This window comes from Gnatocerus cornutus, chromosome 5 (genome assembly GCF_029298725.1).
Source record: "Gnatocerus cornutus isolate USDA-ARS CGAHR chromosome 5, icGnaCorn1.1, whole genome shotgun sequence".
Classification (NCBI taxonomy): domain Eukaryota; kingdom Metazoa; phylum Arthropoda; class Insecta; order Coleoptera; family Tenebrionidae; genus Gnatocerus; species Gnatocerus cornutus.
This window is the reverse complement of record NC_142237.1, coordinates 4,126,256-4,141,993: the sequence shown is the minus strand read 5'-3', so window position 1 is coordinate 4,141,993 and position 15,738 is coordinate 4,126,256. Positions and strand designations below refer to the sequence as shown.

The following is a 15,738-nucleotide window of genomic DNA, read 5'->3' as shown; positions in this document are numbered from 1 at the left end:
CCACTCTTACATTAAAGGCAATAAAATCACTGTTGACTAGTGTTACTTTCGGTTTTTGAATTATTTTTTTAGATAAAGTATTCTAACAACTTAATGAATTCTTATATCTTAGAATTTTTATTTTTAGACTCGTTAATTTAATATCGACTTTCATTGGATTTTCAAAATTTTGTATAATTTTTTGTAGATTTTGTTTAAATTGTTTATAGAGTCTCTATCGTTTTAGGGTAATTTTGGATTCTCTTTAATTTGTGCAAATCTCCTAGATTCTCTTTAAATTTTCAATACTCCTTAAATGCGTTCTATTTTTATCAGGTTTTCCTCAAGTTAGGTTTAAAATACTATTGTTCTTGGATTTTACATTCAATTTTTAGTTTGAATTTCTTGAATCTGCTTAGATTTTTCTTAATCTTTGCCTCATGTTACCCTTTAACAGTGTTGAGGCCGTTCCTTAGGGCTTTCCCTAGTGAAATTTCTTCTATTTGGTGCGGTCTTTGGCCATTTCCTTTATCGTTGGCCAAAATATACTCCTCTCCTTCTGAATTTCGGCAATATTCAACTCCCAAGATTTGTTCGGTCTTCCTCTAGGATTTTCTCCTTGCACCCCCATTTGCCACACTTTTTTTACTACTTTATTACCTGACATTCGCTAACTGACCGTGAATTTTCTTTATAATATTTGTTCTGTTCAGAGCTTCTATATTTTCTATAACTGTACAGATTCTCCTTATAAATTATTATTTATTATCCCATTTTTTTAATTTCTTTCCAATTATTAGTATTATCTATTATATCTTTTCACATATTTCGTATTATCTTTGGATCATCTCTAATGTCTGTAGAATTCTTCGAATTCTCTTTAGATTTGGTCCAATTTTCCTTAAACGCTTTAGATTTTCCTCAAATTCTCTTTACATTTTCGAAATTCTCCTTGGATTTTACATCAATTTAAACCAAGTTATAAATTATCTTTGAACTTTCTATTCAACGTTCTCTTAGAGTCTTCTTGGTTCCTGAATTTACTGTATATTTTCCGTTAATTCTATTCATTGAATTTTGTAGATTCTCTTTGTATTTTCTTTAAATATGTCTTCAAAATTTTTTTATACATTCCTTAGATCTTGCTGAAAGATTTCCTGGACTTATTTGACTAAAAATAGCGGAAAATCGTTGGCAATAAACTTACAAATTTACACCATTTATATAAACTTTGGGTCATTTCCAAAAAGAAATTAAAGTTGCGCGAGTTGGCCGAAGACTGTAATCGACATAGACACGGTCTAAATACGTGTGTGGTCTTTTAAATATCGACGGCAGCATCTGACGCCTTGGTTTATATTCATACAAAAATTTTGTTTGTGTTTTTCTACGATTTCTGTTGTTGCATGTGGATTTAAAGAACATGCAGGTGGTTCGAAAAACCTTTGATAAGGAGGTACATTTTTGCTTGGTAGGTGGTTGGGACAGTGAATGGTATTTCCACTCTACAGGAACCTCCCAGTTTTTATTTTTACCCACACCGAATTATGTCATATTTTTCCGTTGGACTCGTTCCAAAAACTATGAGGTTACTTGAATCATTAAGACGACAATAGGCAGTATGTTATCTTGAACGAATTCCTCTCAATGGGTTAGCAGCTAAACCCACACACGTGGAACAGAATCTCACTTTTCCAAAAGAAAACTCAAAGGTACAGGTTTTTACGCTGAAAACAACTTGTTTACATGACGAAAAGTGTTAAAATATCGACTCGTGTTGGTGGGGCGGTTTTTCGCGAATTCTTAGTCAGTCTAAGTCAGATAGCCATTAAGTGTGGTAAAATCTAACAAACCATGATCTTGTCGAGAACCCATTCCAGAGACCATTTTGGCGTTGATGGCGAAAGTGCCACATTATGGGTAAGCGATCGGATTTTTACGTTTCTTATAAATGTGCGTCTTTAGCTAATTTTACGTCACATCGCTGGTATTTTTGTAACCCATCATAACGGTGTTGGCATTGCGCTTAATGTGTCCTATTTCGAAATTAGGTTATGTGATATTTGTTCTCATAAGACGGATTTTTTGTTGTAAAACTCATGTTCTAGTCAGTCGTCTTTATGAGGATCTGATGTATTTTTGTTACGTCACACGCAGCTGTGTAAAGTGGACAAAAATAACTGACTTTTACAAAATATTTATGCTAAAATATGTGTTGGACTAACTACGAGTACATACTGTAAAAAGCTTAAGATTTCTTTAGAGTTTTTGAAATTATCTATAAATAAATACAGGGTGTCCCAAAACAGGCGTGCCAAATTATTATTACGTTGGTGGTGAAGGTTCTAAAAACCCAAAAAAGAGTTAAAAAAAATTAATCTGTTGTAGTTTTTAAGATCAGGGTTCCAAAGAGACACATTTGAACACTTTTATTTTTATGTTTGAAATTATTATGAGTATTAGAGCTCCTGCATTGGGTTTTGTTAACACCTTTGAATGATATAAGATGCTTTTGTGCGTAATTTATTACTTTGTTTCTTGTATTTTTAAAAAATTTAGGTGTCGATTTCACTTGAAAAATTATTTGCTTTTCCACCCCGCTTCATAACTATAACAATCAAAATTTTCATTGTTAGTACAAGGTGTTTAGAAATGTTTCTAGCATCAAGGGTGGCTATGAAATGTCAAAGAAATTTGCCGCTCATTACAAATGTAGGTTTAGTTTTTCAACTGACATTTGCAGTTAACCTCAAATACGGAGCAAAGTAAGTTTTGAGAAATAAACTGTGTGAGTTGTGGTTTAAAACCTGAAATAAAAAACTTGGACACAAAACTGTAACTGAAACGTCATTGAGGTAAATAACATTATAATATCCATTCATAAAACATAAAAGTTACTATGGTTGGCGATAAAAAATAACCTTAAACGGAACAGTTGGTGAGATTGGTAATCAAATGGACATTTGACAATTATAATGCCAAAATTTCAAAATGAAATGTTTAATTTCGACTCGCTCTGCAAGAAAGCGTAAGAAATAGATAATTTCTGCATTGGGAAGTTTCAAGACACTAAGAAGTTCTCTAAGGTAAACTAAAATTAAACAAACTGACAAACTTCAAAGTACAGTCCCATGAAATGATTTTACAGAAATCAAAGATAATTTTATTTTTATGTTTTGTGAATGGATATTACATAATTAGTTATATTCACTATGAAAACAAAGCGGCAAAATATTGCCTGTCAGGAATTCCAGAGCCACCCTTGATGCTAGAAACATTTATAAACACCTTGTAGAAGTCAAAATCTGGTTTTGTTCTGAGTGGTGGCAATCCTTGAGTTCATAGTGAAATAGCATCCAAATTAACATTTTAGGGACATTTTGCTCTCATGAAACAAAAATCTCATGAAACTATTTCATGATGGAGCGGAACCTTTGGTGTTTTTGCTCCTTCATTGTTCCTTGTAATTCCTATGGACACAAAAGAAATGTGTAGTTGGTTACAATATTCTTATAATTAAGGTATAATGCAATGTTGCCAAATTTACTCTCTCTTAGAAAACTCTGAATCTGAAAATGAATTTTTTTAAATATTTTTCTCGAGTTGCTGGGACCCTAATTGACAACGTACCGACACTGTGGCACGCCTGTTTTGGGACACCCTGTATAATTCATAAATTTAACAGACTTACTTTCGATGTTTTCTTCTTCTGCTCGGCCTTTGGTCTATTGGTTCTCTTCAATTTTTTAACGATAACAACCGAGAAACTGACGAGAAATTTATTTTTACTAATCACGATCAAAACTACTACAGAGTGATCAACTAAATAATTATTTATCTAGTTGTCTGTAAACGTATGTCTTGATATCTGTCATTCCGTAAGATCTGTAAATTTTTTGACTTTTAAACGTCAAGTTCAGACATGCGTTTACGAAGTGCCAGGCGACAACATTAATAATAATTCACTCTGTATTACAAAAAACATAAATAATTTTAAAATATGTGTCAATCTAGAGAGTCCGGCAACACTTGTGTCCACTCCTAAAATCGTCTTTAATTTTAAAGAGAAAATTTCGAAAATTTCCATACGCTCATAGTTGACAAAGCTCTAGAAACTGACGCAAAAATTTGTTTTTATCACGGTTTGGTTGGCGTCGCGACGCCTAAGAAGTATAATTTTTAGCGATTTTTGAGTTTTTGCGGAAATAGTCGCGAATTCAATTTTTTTTCAACATAACTGTGATACAAATATCTGAGTTTTTATTTTAAATCAAATGCAAATTGTGGTTGAAATTTGCGAAAAAAACGCTGTTAGTTTTCAAAATTATGACGCCGCAATGGCAAACTACGTTTACACCAAAATTTCACAAGTCACTTCATTCACTCTTATAAAGGTCAATTTTGATTAACACGGACATGTTGCACTTCAGGGACACCAGAAATCGTTAATTAACATCGACAAACCGATAATTTCACCAAGAGTTTTGTTACAATCTAAAGCGAGCCAAAGGATAGATGTCATTTGTAACCCAAGATGTTGACAGATGGGTGTAAACGTAGTTCCCAATTTTGACGTAATGAAATTGGAAACTAACTTGATAAAACAGCATTTTTTATCAAATTTTGAAGGCAATTTGCATTGAATCTAAAATGACAACTGAGATATTTTTAACACATTTATATTAAAAAAAAAATAAGTTAAGGGTTGATTTCACAAACCCTCACATTTAACTAAAAATTACATTTTTAAGGCGTCGCGACGCTAAAATTATCAGTCATAAAAAACAAATTTTTGCGTCAGCAAAAATTTTATTTTTAAAATTAAAGACGATTTTGGGTGGACCCTGTATACTTTATTTGTCCTGCAGAGGATTCACCCGTTTTACAGAGCAGGAATTTTTAAAATCAGCATTGTATAAATAGGACTGCTAACTGACAAATCACAGAGCTGCATTTTAAATTTGCCGCATACAAAAAATCTGCAAAACGGAAAATTAAAAATGTTACAATTTTTGTCTGAAGTGTCGCTGGATTGCACCATGAATTACCAATCACAAACATTTATCTTAAATTAAAAAAAAAAACAGGAAAAATGTATTATATATCACGGTAATTTTCAAACACGTAGCTTTTTTAACTATGCAATTTTATGGTTTTTAACTGCAAGGAATGTGATTGGCATTTCTAATAATGAACGGTTTTTATTAATAGGCATTTTGTATCGCATATTTAATTTAAAAAGAAACAAGTCTCAGATCCTGCGTACCAAATCTCCGATTTTTTCTCGCTTCATAGAAAGAGCGAGGGCTATCAGAATTTAGTATAGTTTAATTAAATAATTATGGTCCAAAATATGTGTTCGGATTTAGACATGAGAAAAAGTTTGAAAGGAATTTGAGATTGTTTTCCACTGCTTTTCATTACAAAGTTTGAAAAACAGAAAAACACGAATTTATTATAACACACATTTCCCTACAGGTGCTCCGAAACAATTGTTAATATTTTTGTACTTTTTGTAAAAATTATTAATTAATGAACGACAAAATTGGCATTTCGCCAAAAGATTGTTTATCTAGAATTTCTAAGTGCCGACTAACTATCAAGTTAAATGGCTACAATCGCGAACAAAACAAAATTGGTCGTCAATGTCACTGTCGTGACTTGTTACCCCATAAGTTGTTTGATTGGTCGTTTAAATACAAGACAATCTGTAAATGTCAATTTGACGGTCAAAATTTTTGGCTGTGCGCTGTACAAAACGGATGGTGACGTTGAATGTCGAGTGTCGAAATTATCGGTCATGGACATCATCAGTTTACTAATCCTGTCGAGTAAAGAAAAATGCCTATCTAAACAACTCATCTTCATCTAGTTAACAACGCTTAAAATAACTCAATTAAATTAATTTTGCATCTGCACCTGACCCTTAATTAAGTCGTTAACTCAGAAACTGTATCGATGCGAATTTAGTTCTCAAAATAATCACATATTATACATATACTGTATCGCACAATGTTCAGGCATTTGTTAAAATTTAAGGAAAAATTTTCGCAACGTAACAACAAAATCCTATCTAGCCATTTATGGGCTGTGATTGGCCAAGTTAAAGTGCTTGAAACTCAAAAACAGTAAGGACCTGAACATTGTGCGATACAACAATCAACTCAGATTTTGATGGAGAATTCCATTACAAGGAAGTGCGACCGTTCTGCAACAGTCTGTATGCATAGATTGTTCAGAACGTTCGTGTTTCATTTCAATAGGAAATTGCCGATTAAAATCTTAGATAATTTTTGTGTCATAAAATACAGTTATACATAGTTTTTGAGTTACTAGCCCTCTAGGTTTGACCAATTACAGCGCATAAATCCCTAGATTTCGTTACTAATTTTAAATGCTAGTAACTTGGATAATAAAAATGCCTGAACATTTTGCGATACGAAAATCAACTCAGATTTTGATAGAGAATTTCACATTTAATGGAAATGCGAGAGTTCTGGGACACCTGTATACTTCACTTTGCCTGCATCAGATTTTAATGCATCTTTGTGATTGGCCTTTTGGCAGTACGATTTACACAATTCTCCTGCAATTCCTGCGGCATGTGAAACAACAAAACTGTCACAGTTGCCACCTTTTTACAAAATTTTGGAAACGTGAGCAATAAATGTGATTTTGTCATTTTCGATGCAGATTAGTAGGTATTTTATTATTTATTTACGGTATTTATTACGTTTTATATTTCGTAAGTTAAGCCTATTTTCCCTGAGGCGCCAAAAATTTAAAATACGACTCTGCGATTGGTCGTTCAAATTACACAATACTGACTGTTTAATTTTCTGCAATTTCTGCGGAATGTCAAACAAGCGTTGTCACATTTGTCAGATTGTCACGAAATTGTCAGAGCATCAGCAATAAAGTTCTTTTTGGTGTTTTCGGGGCAGATTATCAGGTTTTATTATAATAACTTGTGTTTTTCATCACTATATTTTGCGATTACTTAAAAACTAGACATTTGGCTGTGGAGTCATCTGTGAATCAAATATCCACAACAAGTGTCTAATTTGTCCCCTTCAAATACTTTTTTATTATACCTGCCTCATAATCCTAAATTAAACACGCAAAAGCGTGCAAAAAGGGGTCTTAAACACTAAAGCTTTAAAGTTGTCTGTGTAACAAGAAATAGTGAAATGTCAGGACCAATTTTTATTTATAATATGAATAAACATGAAAATTACAATTACTATTACAGTAGGGCCTCGTTAATCCGGAGAGGCAAAAACAAGACCCTTTCCGGATTATATTTAGTATGCCATATTTGACGGTACTAAAGCACATGTTTAACTTTAGTTTCTTTAATCAATTTTTAAATGAAAGCATAAAGACAAAAATGTACATGTTCATGTAGAAAAACAGTAAGTTAAATTACATAAAACATTAGACTTTACATAAACAAAAGATTAACGATGCATTGGCTCATGGCAGCCCTCATCTACACCCGCCCCCGCCCGTCCCCCCGCAAAGCTCATTGCCCGGCCGGATTACAGCGATCACCGAACTGGCAGGAGTCCGGATTACCGAGGCTCTACTGTACTAGTAGAAGCTTTTTCATTCTCATTCTTCTGTTGGACGTCCATAGCTCTTGATGAAGTTGATTTTGCAACCGATGTGTTCGCAGTTCTGCATGTTCTGCTAGCCTTTTAATATCTTTACTCATTTTCTGAACGGATTTTTACAAACGTGAAAAAATGTGCTTAACAACGTAAACAAACAATTGCTAACCGTCTCTACGAAAACAATTCTTTAACACCTTTGATAATTTTATTGTGTAAATTCACATTTTTTAATGCTCCTAAAGGATTGTAAATGGATAGGTATAATAAAAAATAGCGTATAACACTCGTTTATAAGCGCCTTGAAAACACTGACGCGTCGTGCTCTTAAACTCGTCGTGCGTGTTTTAAAGGCTTGCTTATAAACTTGTATTATAATATACTATTTTTTTAAATTTCTCCTTTGTAAATAATCGGGAAATCCACTGCAAGAAAAATGACGTATACATAAGACATGACATTTTTCTTAAAACTCATTAATTGTAAATCGAGATTTAGTGGATTACATCTTTCGAAATTCCTTTTTACAATTTATATTTTAAATCGATCTATAAACTCTATTTTTAAAATTATCTGCTTTAGTTTTTCGATCAAACAAGACTCAAAAAAGACGTCTGTCATTATTTCTACTATTAAGAGAATATGTAGGTATGTAATGATAAAGTCATAAACTAGGTAAGATAATTATAGAAAAGACGACTCCAAGTTTTCCTTCTCAACAGCGCAGAGGCTGTTGCCAAGGACATGTTTCTATAAATTCAGGCAAAAATTCTCCCGACAAATTGCACTTCATTCATTGTGGGAGGGCTCAACAATAAAGTTTCTCTCGCAGTTTTTCAATACAATTATTAATTATTTTGTTGATTGTCATATCGCACATTATTCAGGCCCTTACAGTTTTTGAATTACAGGCACTTTAAGTTGCTACGTTACCTGTTAAATTGCACGAAGATGCGTTGTGAATGGTCATTTTGTAATGCTTGTAACTTAAATTCAATAACTTAATAATTCAATAATAATTCAATAAATGCCTGAACATTGTGCGATACAGCAATCAACTCAGATTTTGATGGAGAATTTTCCGTTAGAAGGAAGTGCGAGCGTTCTGGGACACCTGTATGTTTTCTGTTTGAATGGATGATCTATTATTTAGATTTATACAACACACTTCCAGTATTTTGAAATTTTGCTACCGTATATTTAAAGGTTTTGTATAATCTAGTATTGGTAATGGCAATTTTAGGAAATTATTTTTGAAATTCAAATAATGCCCTACATCGTACAGCCATTACTTCCGTTACGGAAATATGACTTAATTATAAGTGCATATACAGAGTGTCCCAGAATTCATGACCCAGAGAGCAAGGAAAAGTGCCGGCCGCAATAGATGGTAAATTTCCAAACAAAGATTGATTCAGTTTAATAAGTTTCGATATAGGATAAAAAATTACAACCAATCCCAAGAGTTTATTCTAGAAGTGAAGTAAAAAGCCCTCCCAATTTCCTAGGCAACGAGAGTCTGACCAATGGACGATACTATGTGCCCATAGTTACCGATTTTCAAATTCTGTTCAACTTCCTGATTGGCTACCGTTTTTTGTTTTAACTCGATTATTTTTTGAACTAGAAAATTTTTGTTTCGAAATTTTGGTTCTGAATTGTTGCCTTCGTAGGCCTTTTTTCTCTGGGTCACGAGTTCTGGGACACCCTGTGTTTTTTGTTCATACGTGTATAGGAATGACACATCATAACTACAAATATGTCAATTGATTTATGTCCTACGTTTTTTAGTGTTTTATTTTTCACAGCCATTCTTGATAAGAAAACTTTTGACTCACACGGTATATGGCTCTAAAAGTGAGATAGTAAAGTTTTTATTAATCAGAACATTATCATAAACATAAAGTTATAAAATAACTGCTAAGTTGGTGACACATATTAGTTTTTTTAGGCGACTTAAACTGAAAATGAAATTTTTAGGCCTTAAAAGCGGTCTTTTCTGGCCGCAAACATTTTTTTCCGATCTATGGTGGCGCCGTCTATCCATAGTTTTGCATATTACATCAAGATACCGATATTACCCCCAATTTTATAATTATTTGGGTAAAATCAAATCGACAAACTGCAGTAAAGTACAACAAAGACGTGTTGAATTATTGACAATTTAATTATTGAAAAGTGCTGCTGCAACAATATCAAAAAGCACATCAAACCTAATGCATACAAATTGTGAAGTTACACATGCCGAAACTGCAAATGTAAATAAAGAAAATATGAACTTTTCTGAACGATTCATAAATATTTACAATTATTCAGTTGTAATAATTTATTAAATCAATAAATCATAAATAAAAATTAATTGACTTGTAAATTTAATGATCGCCTTGTGTATCTCAGCCATTAAAGAAATGGTCGGCCAAAAAAGAAACACTTTTTGGCCTTGGTACACAAATAACTATTATTGCTGATGCTCTGACAATTTGGTGACAATCTGACAAATGCAACAGTTCTTGTTTGACATTCCGCAGAAAATGCAGAAAATTAAACAGTCAGTAATGTGTAATTTGCTCTACTGAACGACCAATCGCAGAGTCGTATTTTAAATTTGGCGCCTCAGGGAAAATAACCTTTACTCACTAAATATGAAACGTAATAAAATACCGTAAATAAATAATAAAATGCGTACTAATCTGCACCGAAAATGACAAAATCACATTTATTGCTCACGTTTCCACAATTTTGTAAAAAGGTGGCAACTGTGACAGTTTTATTGTTTCACCTGCCGCAGGAAATTTGTAAATTTGATGATGTCGCCTAAAAAATCTTGTGTGTATCACGGTCAAAAAGTGCCATTTTGCCCTCGCCTTCTTTCTGGCCTCGGCTAGCGCCTCGGTCATTAAAAAAAGGCTCGGCCCAAAAAGAAACACTTTTCGGCCTTGGTACACAAATAGCTATTGTTTGATATGCTGCAAGAATTGCAGGAGTTTTAAAAAACAGCATTGTGTAACTCGCTCGCGCTGAACGACCAATCACGAAGCTGTATTTTAAATTTGGCTCATATAAATTGTCTTCAAGAAAAATGAAGTTTAATAACAAAAACATATTTTTCTTCAAATGTCACAAAAAGTCACTATTTTTTTGTCGTTTTTAGACAGTAAAGTTGGGAATTTTGTTATAAGTAATGAAAAGCGCTCGTTGAAAAATTCTAGTCTAATTTGAAACTTTGAAATTGAATTTTTACCATTAAAAGCGTCAACTGCCCATTTAGTTACCACTGTCGCCAACTGTCATGTTTAGGAAGTTTTGTTTTCACTTTTATCTACTATGAATATTATGTAAAAAGTTTTATATTTTGAAAGCAGTTTGACAATACCCTACAAGTTCATATGTACATTTGTTTACTGTTTCCCTGTGTAAGTCTTCATCTCATTGTTATAGCCCTATCGTACCACCCCCTTGGTGCTCCCTGGTGCAAAAGTGAAGCGTGAACCTGGACCAACGGAAAGTTATTTGAGACACCACCCCAATCCTGCCGTCAGAGCACCACCACATCACCTTGACCCTGACATGTTAATTAGGCAGAAGGTGAAAATTGCTTTCTTTTCTCGCTTCGCTGTTTCAATTAACTCTTTTATTAAAGAACACCTATTTTTTCTTTTTTCAAACAAATAGAGCCGTAGAAATGCTTATACAAGTATTTTTTTTTACTAGGTTACCAACACAGTTTTGGAAAGATTAAATGCTGGCGATCCCAATAAGCAGGTTATTATGATTTTTTTCTGTTTTTGCAAGCAAACCCCAAAGTTGACGGGATATTTTTGTAAATTGCGTTTCTTGTTATTTCTTGTATTGAATTGCTTTTATGTTGTTCTTATTATGTTTTTTTTAGATTGTTCACAAGCAATTCAACTCCCCTATCAATTTATACAGCGAACCAAACATCCACGACACCATTCAGAAGCAAACTGGAATGACTCCGTAAGTAAAAATCAGCTGGCATAGAAATAATAAACATCCCCGAGCGGATTTTTAATAGTCGCCAAATTTAATATGCAAGTCTGTGATTAATAATAATTCACCATAATTTATAGCGTGAAAAAAATGTTTTCAGAGTAGGCAATGAGGACAAATCACTTACCAATATCATAAAAAAATATTTGTGTTTTGATATATTTTTGTTTTCGAATAAATTACATAATTTTGAGTGAGGTTCGCCACCAAATTCGCAATTATGTTACAAATAATTTTTTTTAGGCGACTTAAACTGAAAATGAAATTTTTAGGCCTTAAAAGCGGCCTAAAAGTGAGTCTTTTCTGGCCGCACACATTTTCGACCGATCTATGGTGGCGCCATCTATCCATAGTTTTGCATATTACGTCAAGATACCGATATTACCCTCAATTTTATAATTATTTGAGTAAAATCAAATGGACAAACTGCTGTAAAGTGCAAAAAAGACGTGTTGAATTATTGAAAATGAACATGTCTAGCAGTGCTGCTGCAACAACATTAAAAAGCACATCAAGCCTAATTCATACAAATTGTGAAGCTACACATGCCGAAACTACAAATGTAAATAAAAAAAATATGATCTTTTCTGAAGGATTAATAAATATTTACATATATTCAGTTGTTATAATTGATTAAATCAATAAATCATAAATAAAAATTAATTAACTTGTAAATTTAATGATGTCGCCTAAAAAATCTTGTGTGTATCACGGCCAAAAAGTGTCATTTTGCCCTCGCCTCGGCCATTAAAAAAAGGCTCGGCAAAAAAAGGAACACTTTTTGGCCTTGGTGCACAAATAACTATTTTCAAACATGCCTCCCACGTGTCTCTCCTGGTTATGGTCTACTATGACAAGAGACACATCTGATTGCGCAATATGCGAAAACCAATTTCCCCAAAAAACTTTTTATTCATGGTCTGAAAAGATCCGAAACTATGAGCCTGCGATCTAAATCCCGCGCTAATTTTATACATGCATCCTGTGGGGACGTCTGGAGTGGAAGTCAGCTGCCAATAAAAGTCGGGAAATTGTTCGAATGAGACCGATTTATTCCGATGACTTCTTGCATCATTTTTTAATATTGGTTTCTTTTTGTCTTATCGACGCTTCTGAAAGTATTTTTATCTATGTAGGTTAAACAATTTTAAGTTCAGCCTCTTCTTCTATTCCTGGACGTGGAGGTTGTTATCCATCCTAACTCTTAAATTAATTGAATTCACTAAACAGCGACAAGCTTTTCTATAACATTCATTGATAAATCTGTTATTTAAAATGCTACCAAATATAATTACAATCGATACTTACTGTTGCTAAATATGGAATATGTTAATAACTGAAAGTACAAACGGTCAACAGGTCAGTCTAATTCTAAAATCAGATTTTGTTATAATTTTATACCTTTTGGCAACTACTACCTGTGAATATGTTAACATACAAGCAACAGAAAATAAATTATGATCGTAGAACAAAGTATTTAATTGAAATATCTGGTCCCAACGTTGATAATCTGACAGATATAACTTAAAATATGGAATAAAATAAATAAAAAATTAAAATAATTAATTGGTTGTTAATCTTTTATCCTTTCTCGAATACTGTTAAACTTAGTCACTTTTTGTTTTAAAATTTATCATCTGTGTTGCTGTCGGCACCTTCCCTTGCTCTCTAGGGCGCGACTTCTGGGACACCTGTATAAAATTATAATAATCCAACAGTACATAAAAATAGCTTGGATATACACTGGATTTCATAAATTCGTGTACACGTATTTTTTCCTAGATTGAGTTGACCTTCATCTTGACATTGACAGCCTCGAACATTAATCAAAATGCCTATTGTTATTCTTTGTTTTGTTTTGTTATCTGTTGTTATTTTTTTAATCAGTTTGGTTACACATTGTAACACTTTAACAAATTCTGAGATTATGTACTACCTGAATTATGAGAAAACAAGATTTTATACGTCATTTTTCCTGCAGAGAATTTACCAATTTACAAAGGAGCATCAGCAGACTCCACAAATAAATGTCAAGTTTACTAATAATCGCAAATATAGTGTTAAAAAATATAAAATACTTACTAATTTACACTAAAAATAAATAACAAAATAGTTATTTGTGTACCAAGGCCAAAAAGTGTTTTTTTTTCTAGCCGAGCCTTTTTTTAATGGCCGAGGGGATAGCCGAGACCTGAAAGAAGGCGAGGGCAAAATGGCACTTTTTGGCCTTGATACACACAAGACTTTTTAATTTTAAGTTAATTAATTTTTATTTATGATTTATTGATTTAATCATTTATAACAACTAAATAATAGTAAATATTTATGAATCCTTCAGAAAAGTTCATATTTTCTTTATTTACATTTGCAGTTTCGGCATGTGTAGCTTCACAATTTGTATGAATTAGGTTTGATGTGCTTTTTAAAGTTGTTGCTAGACATGTTCATTTTCAATAACTCAACACGTCTTTGTTGCACTTTACAGCAGTTTGTCGATTTGATTTTACCCAAAAAATTAAAAAAATGGGGTTAATGTCGCTATCTTGATGTAATATGCAAAACTATGGATAGATGGCGCCAGCATAGATTGGCCAAAAATGTTTGCCGCTTTTGAGGCCCAAAAATTCCATTTTCAGTTTAAGTCGCCTAAAAACAAGTTTATTTCTCATGTTCCTACAATTTAGTGACAATCTGTCAAATGTGATAGTTCTTGTTTAAAATTGCATGAGTTAAAAAATCAGCATTGTGTTGAACGACCAATCACAGAACCCCATTTTAAATTTGGCGCCTACCAAAAATTGTCTGCAGGAAAAATAGTTTTTAGTACTAAAAATATACTGTTTTCGCACACACCAAACTGTTTTAAATAGAGCCTTTCGTAGACGATTTTTCTTTTTTTTCGATAATTTAAACGGGTTTTGTAGGTTAAAATTTAATAACAGTGGCGTATCCAAATATACAATGTGACTCACATTTATATCAGCGGCAACTCAAGGGCCAACCTTTATATTTATCTTTAGCAACACCTCTAGTTTTTTTAGTATTATTTATGAAATCTCTACGTGTAGTATTGTTATTGATTTAAACCACAATTGCCATCGGCGTCAAATTTTAACACTTTTTTGACATAAAATTACTTTGCGATTTTGTCTTATTTACAATAGAAAAATAATGGTTTAAACTATTCAATAGCCGCAATACAGAAACTAATCGTCTGAAATTCACTGGTATCTATTTAGCCACTTAAAAATAGAATTGAAATCGACTCTTCCACGGCAATTAAGCTACAATGCGATCAATTGAACTATTTATCAATACATGTATTTTTTGTTAATTTGGTTTAGCTCCATATACATTTTTGAAGCAATAGAATTATATTTAAAAATCTGATTTACTTTGCAACATTATTATATTTTATTGATATTCAGTTTCTAAATGTTTGTGAAAATGGCAAAACATGTGGTGTAAAATGGGACCTCACATTCCTTGATTTCAACCCGCTTTCTTTTTTAATTTTCAATTTTTCTATTTAGGTGTTTTAAGAGCCTCATTAAAGCATTTTTCACCCTGTATTCCAGTCGGCACTCATTTATGACAATTAATGACAGTAGTTAATGAAAAATGCCTAGACATTTAACTGTAGTAAAAAAGCAAAAACCATTGCAAAATTAGAAGAAAACTGGTCGCTAAGAGCTGATTACTAAATCGCGACCTGAGAACTATAAGGTTCTAACTAACACGCATTAAATTGATCTAATGTTCACGTTATTAAGCATTTATTTAAAAAAATGACAAAATCTATTAAAATCATTTTGGCTTGTTAAAATATTAACTCACTTCTTTTTTATACATGATACAAGGTGTTTATAAATGTTTCTAGCATCAAGTGTGGCTTTGGAATTCATGTCGTACACTATTTTGCCGCTTTGTTTTCATAGTGAATATAACTACATTAAAAATTATTTATAATGTTACTTACTTCAATGACGTTTTGGTTATGGTTTTGTGCCCAAGTTTTCAATTTTCAGGTTTTAAACTACAACTGGAACAGTTTATTTCTCAAAACTTACTTTGCTTCATATTTGAGGTTAACTGCAAATGTCAGTTGACAAATCGACACCCACATTTGTAATGA

General features: G+C 32.6%; 1 protein-coding gene across 2 annotated transcripts in view; it reads left to right on the top strand.

Moving 5' to 3' along the window:
* The window catches only part of Zasp66 (PDZ_signaling and DUF4749 domain-containing protein Zasp66), a 47,858-nt gene that overhangs the window by 26,859 nt on the left and 5,261 nt on the right, over positions 1-15,738 (top strand). Inside the window, exons 4-6 of one of the 2 annotated variants that reach the window (XM_088037217.1) lie at positions 11,031-11,177; positions 11,304-11,354; positions 11,482-11,570. In XM_088037217.1, coding sequence (XP_087893343.1) covers positions 11,031-11,177; positions 11,304-11,354; positions 11,482-11,570 — 287 coding nt within the window. The remainder of the gene's footprint in view (positions 1-11,030; positions 11,178-11,303; positions 11,355-11,481; positions 11,571-15,738) is intronic. The other variant, XM_088037218.1, reaches the window with a different exon arrangement.